The sequence below is a fragment of the Caloenas nicobarica genome, chromosome 2 (genome assembly GCF_036013445.1).
Source record: "Caloenas nicobarica isolate bCalNic1 chromosome 2, bCalNic1.hap1, whole genome shotgun sequence".
Taxonomy (NCBI): domain Eukaryota; kingdom Metazoa; phylum Chordata; class Aves; order Columbiformes; family Columbidae; genus Caloenas; species Caloenas nicobarica.
In genome coordinates, this window is record NC_088246.1 from 91,007,418 (window position 1) to 91,013,108 (window position 5,691).

At 42.9% G+C, this 5,691-nt stretch overlaps 1 protein-coding gene across 1 annotated transcript; it reads left to right on the forward strand.

The window, feature by feature from the left end:
- Positions 1-934: 934 nt before the first annotated feature.
- Positions 935-5,308, forward strand: MED10 (mediator complex subunit 10). The gene is made up of 4 exons (XM_065629478.1): positions 935-1,079; positions 1,208-1,291; positions 3,257-3,359; positions 4,534-5,308. The coding sequence occupies exons 1-4, from the start codon at positions 958-960 to the stop codon at positions 4,627-4,629; spliced, it is 405 nt and encodes a 134-aa protein (XP_065485550.1). The 5' UTR covers positions 935-957; the 3' UTR covers positions 4,630-5,308.
- The last annotated feature ends 383 nt before the right edge of the window (positions 5,309-5,691 follow it).

Sequence of the window (5,691 nt, forward strand, 5' to 3'; positions counted from 1 at the left end):
TAGAGGCATCAGCAATTTTGAACTGTCTTACTTCTTGGAGGCACATGCATTACTTTATAAAAATAAATTGCTTTGGGTTGTTTTTTTCCACGCCATAGTTTTTCAATATAGTAAGTGAAAACTGCAGGGTCTGGAGTGGAAGTTTGTGTTCAGTTTGTGGTGGATCTGTGCTTTCATGTCCATGTGAAATAGCTGCTGTGGTTTTATTCCGATCAAAACCGAAACCCCCAAAAGGTGGGTTCTTCTGATTTCTCACTGTATTCTTTGCAAAGTAAATTTCCTGAAGTAGCCAGTAATCTTATATCTATTATCTTTTCTCAGTGGGACTGTGTAAGCATGAGAAATTCCTTTTAAATTCCTCTTCTGCTGTTTAGATTCCACGTAGCCAAGCTGCTGGTCGGTATTTGCAGATCTCCCACACTGGGTGCGGGCGGGTGGATACGGCAGATTTAGGTTGGGTATTGGGAACAGTTTCTTCTCGGAAAGGGCTGTCGGGCATTGGAACAGGCTTCCCAGGGCAGTGATGGACGCGGTTTAAGAGACGCGAAGATGAGGTTTTTTAGGGGCATGGGTTAGAGGTGGACTTGGCAGCGTTGTGTTAATGGTCGGACTCGACGATCTTAAAGGTCTTTTCTAACCCAAACGATTCTATGATTTTTTTTTTTTCCTAGTAGTATAAGCGGACGCCAAACTTGCGCTGCCCCCCGCGGACCCCCGCCCGCCCCGCACCGAACCCGCTCCCGCCGCGGCCGCGGCGGGAGCGGGTTCGGTGCGGGGCGGGCGGGGGTCCGCGGGGGGCGTGGCTTGAGGGCGAAGGGGCGTGGCTTGCCAGCAAGGGGGCGTGGTCTGAAAAGCCAGGAGGGCGTGCCCAGCCTCTCCGCTCCTTCCGCGCATGCGCCGGCGGCCGGAAGTGGTGGTGGTGGTGGTGGTGGTGGGGCAGACGGGGAGGTCGCGGCCATGGCGGAGAAGTTCGACTCCCTGGAGGAGCACCTGGAGAAGTTCGTGGAGAACATCCGGCAGCTCGGCATTATCGTCAGCGACTTCCAGCCCAGCAGCCAGGCTGGGCTCAACCAGAAATTGTGAGGGCGCTCCCCTAACCCCCCTTTTCGTTACCAGGCCAGGCCGCGGGGCGCTTCCTGCCGCACCCCCCCAGCCCGTCCCCCCCCCCCCAAACCTGGTGCCAAAACGACCCGTTTTCTCCTTACAGGAATTTCATGGTGACGGGCTTGCAGGATATCGACAAATGCCGGCAGCAGCTTCACGATATCAGCGTCCCCTTAGAAGTTTTTGAGTAAGTCGCTGTGTACGCGGAAGGGGAGGTGCTGCAGTCGGTGTGATCCGAGGTAGCGTGGGTTTTTTTAGTGTGGAGGGCAAGTGCAAGTCTTGCATCTGGGCAGGAACAGCCCCAGGTTCCAGTATAATTTGGGGAACGACCTGTTGGAGAGCAGTGTAGGGGAAAGGGACCTGGGGGTCCTGGTGGACAGCAGGATGACCATGAGCCAGCACTGTGCCCTTGTGGCCAAGAAGGCCAATGGCATCCTGGGGTGTATTAGAAGGGGGGTGGTTAGTAGGTCGAGAGAGGTTCTCCTTCCCCTCTACTCTGCTCTGGTGAGACCTCATCTGGAATATTGTGTCCAGTTCTGGGCCCCTCAGTTCAGGAAGGACAGGGAACTGCTGGAGAGAGTCCAGTGCAGGGCAACGAAGATGATGAAGGGAGTGGAGCATCTCCCTTATGAGGAAAGGCTGAGGGAGCTGGGTCTCTTTAGCTTGGAGAAGAGGAGACTGAGGGGTGACCTCATCAATGTTCATAAATATATAAAGGGTGAGTGTCATGAGGATGGAGCCAGGCTCTTCTCAGTGACAACCAGTGACAGGACAAGGGGCAATGGATGCAAACTGGAACACAGGAGGTTCCATTTAAATTTGAGAAGAAACTTCTTCTCAGTGAGGGTGCCAGAGCACTGGAACAGGCTGCCCAGGGAGGTTGTGGAGTCTCCTTCTCTGGAGACATTCAAACCCACCTGGATGCCTTCCTGTGTAACCTCACCTAGGTGTTCCTGCTCCGGCGGGGGGATTGGACTAGATGATCTTTTGAGGTCCCTTCCAATCCCCAACATTCTGTGATTCTGTGGATATTTTCCCTGAGGACTGCTGCTTTCTTATACTCCATCTTCTGAATGCCTCATGAGAATGTGAGCAGGCAGAAGAAGGTAAGAAGTATCTTCAGCCTGCGAGAAGGCGAAAGTGCAAGAGAAGTGAAAAATTATACATTTACTTTCAGATTTTTTTTTTCAATTTGCATTGTTTTTACATATGTAGGCAGTAATGCAGATTCTGCCCAGTCTAGTGATTTAGTAAGTAAGCTTTCACTTCGGAAATACACTTTTACACTAGGTTAAAATCAAGATTTTGAATTGCACGTGAAAATAAATCAGGCCAGTACTTAGGTGTTTAATTTCATTAGTGGCAATCTTCTTGTTGGCAGGGAATAAGAACATTAAAAGCAAAATCGTGAACGTGGAGGGACAGCTGTACAAGACTGTTTTTATGATATAGCCAACCAGTTAATTTACTAGTGTTTCTTTTAAGTTCAGGTGTCACTGGTTTGTGATATTCTAATGTATTACTGGCTATACAGGACTTTTTTCAGTTGGGCTTTCATTCTATCTATAAATCTATGATGACAGTCTCAAATGTTCTTTATTCAGTGATGGAATTTCCATTTGTCAGGCACTTACATTGCAAAGCAAAAATACATTTTATGTGTATTTTAACACACAGGTGTGGTAATTTTTACTTTTGATTATGATAGGTTCCCTTCCTCCTCATTCTTGAATTGCTGGGTGCCATATTCCTATGTGCTTATTGCTCATCATGTATTAATTAAGCTACTTTATGGTTAAGTACCCTTTCAGTTGCTTGGAAAAGAACCATCTTTCTTCATTCATGTGCACTTGTTGCGTGTGAGGAGCTAGATAGATATAATTTTTGTTTGCTTTTAATGTTGTTTTTTTTTCAAAGCTCCAGGCTTTCTGGAAACAAAGATTTAAACCAGCATTCCAAGACATCTGTTTGCTGGCCACAGCCTTGTCGTCCTTTTGCTGCCTTTTGAAAATGGCTGAGATAAACTGTGGTTTTTAAATGCACAGTTCAGATAACAGTAGTAACAAAAATACAGCAAGGTGAATAGTTCTGTGCCTTGGAGAACATTCTAGTAGGAGTATGATCATTTAAGTGGTATCTTTTCTATTTTCAGGTACATAGATCAAGGCCGCAATCCTCAGCTTTACACCAAAGAGTGTCTGGAGCGAGCTTTGGCTAAAAATGAGCAAGTAAAAGGAAAAATTGATACCATGAAGGTAAACTAGAAATAATGAGAGTACTAATGTAATAATGTACTTGATAAGTTTTTACTTTTCTGTAAATATGTGAGTCTTTCACTCGTGCAGTTATTAAATTCCCCTATTAGGTGTCTTGTGTTAGGAGTTGCTCTGCATCCCTGTTTCTTAATTGATGTTAATACAGCTGATTCTGGAAAGGAAACATGTAATTAATCCCACAGTTGGAGATACAGATGTCGCTGTGATTTTATTTTGGTTAAAGTTGTACGTAGCATTGCAGATTTTTTTTTTTTCTTTTTGAATACTAGTGAGTACCTCACACTGTTATAGATCTGTAACTGTGATGTGTGTAAATTTAGGAATAAGCAAAACAGAAGGGATATTTTTCCAGTCTTGAATGGATCTTAAAGTATTAAAACGTCAAACATGCTATATAAGCATCACTTAATCTTTATAAAGGTACTTAAAACGTATGCAAGTATTTAGGCTTTTCTGAACTCTTACTTTAATCTAGTATGAACCTAAGTGTTCTGCTCTGTTGTTTAGCTGCTGGATTTACTGCTGAAAAATACAATCAGAAAAGGAAGTTTAGTGACATTTGAGAAAGGGCTGTTTGTGTTTCAGTACGTTCATTGGCTGAACTTAAAATTATCGTGGAGGATGGCAGTTTGTGCTGCAGAATGTAAATACATCTGTATATGTTCTAAGCTTCTCTTTCTTTTGATACGCTCTGTGATTGTAAAAATTGTTGGAAGAATGAATGTATTTCTAAGCCAGGCATGAATTGCTTTTTGGAGGTAGAGGGGATTCCATATCAAGTCAAGCAGATATGTCATTTATCAGCTTTGCTTAATAAGGTCAGACAGATATTGATGCACCAGAATTTACCAGAGAGGTCCAACTACATTGTATTTCTTAGGTGAAAATACTAGTTACTTTATGGGAAATTAAAATAATTTTGGTTTGCCTGGTGCTTTCCTAGTGGATTTCACTTGAACACTTTATCTGAATTTTGTAAACATTACTTCCTGTGTTTGTGTGTGTGGTTTCGAGGGGTTTTTTGGGTACTATTCTCTTAGGTCGCTGAAATGTAGTACTGTGTATACAAACATTTCTGTTCATCAGATAACATTGCTTGATGAGATCTAAGTAAATCGTGCAACTGATGTATACACTTTTTTTCTCTTTACAGAAATTTAAAAGTCTGTTAATTCAAGAACTGACAAAGGTGTTCCCAGAAGACATGGCAAAGTACAAAGCTATTCGAGGAGAAGATCCTTCTCCTTAAGTTGGGCTTTGATAGCTCTAAAAATTTCAATTCCATAAACAGACACCATTCTATAAAAACATCGATTGGAGAGAGGGTGAACCCAAGCCTTTGTAACAACTGTACTGAAAATGGCAGCGATGGTCTGTAAAGTAGCTTGATGATCACTGATGGTTCTGGTCTGAGGCTACTGAACCTTTCTGAAGACTTTTACTCAAAGATTACACTTGAAACTTCCAATGGTAATCTGCTCCTCTTTCCTGAAAGGTTTTGGAGATGTACATGCCTACAGGTTGTCAATACATAGCATTTCCCACAAAGTGCATTGCCGGAGCAGAGAATAATGGGGTTTTTTTTGTCTTCTGAACAGTGTGCTCCAGGATTGTCGGCTCATCTGTTTTTAAGAGAAATGTGTTTATTATACTTGATCATTTTTCATTTTTTTATTACAGTACAAACAGTTTACTGCTTTCATCTTGCCAAATTCTGCTGAACAGGAGCCTGTCAAAGGCTGCAGTTCCCGTGTGTCATAATGAATTGCAGCCAAGAAAACCTTCAGATGCTCTTGTTTTTTTTCCATGAGCTGCAGTGCAGATGGCTGAGGATATAGAAAGCGAGCATATTCGGGGACTAGCACCTCAATGTTAATATTTTGTATAGTATTTAATGTAAGCTTTTGTTTAATTTGATTCATTTTCTGTAAGCAGTTTGAATAATAAATTGAAAAAAAAAAATTCTAACATTTTTCTATTGTATGCTATGCTTTGGAGAATGAACTAAAAGCTATGGAAAACAGCGTATTCCTCAGTCTCACAATGATAGAAATAAAAGGCATGGTCACAACTTGGCTGTTAAAAGCTTATGTCCCTTTTAGTACCTGAAGCAGGAGATTTTGGGTATCAGTGATTGACACCTTAAGTGTTTTTGATCAGCTGCAAACCTGTGTGAAATCTGTAACTGTTCATATGTAGTCACAACATAAAGGAGTGTGTTGGGTTCACTACCCAAGGGTGTAGTGCATGTGCAGACGACTGGTTTTACAGTGGAAGCAGGAGGACAGGGCCTGTTTTAATCTTGGGAATT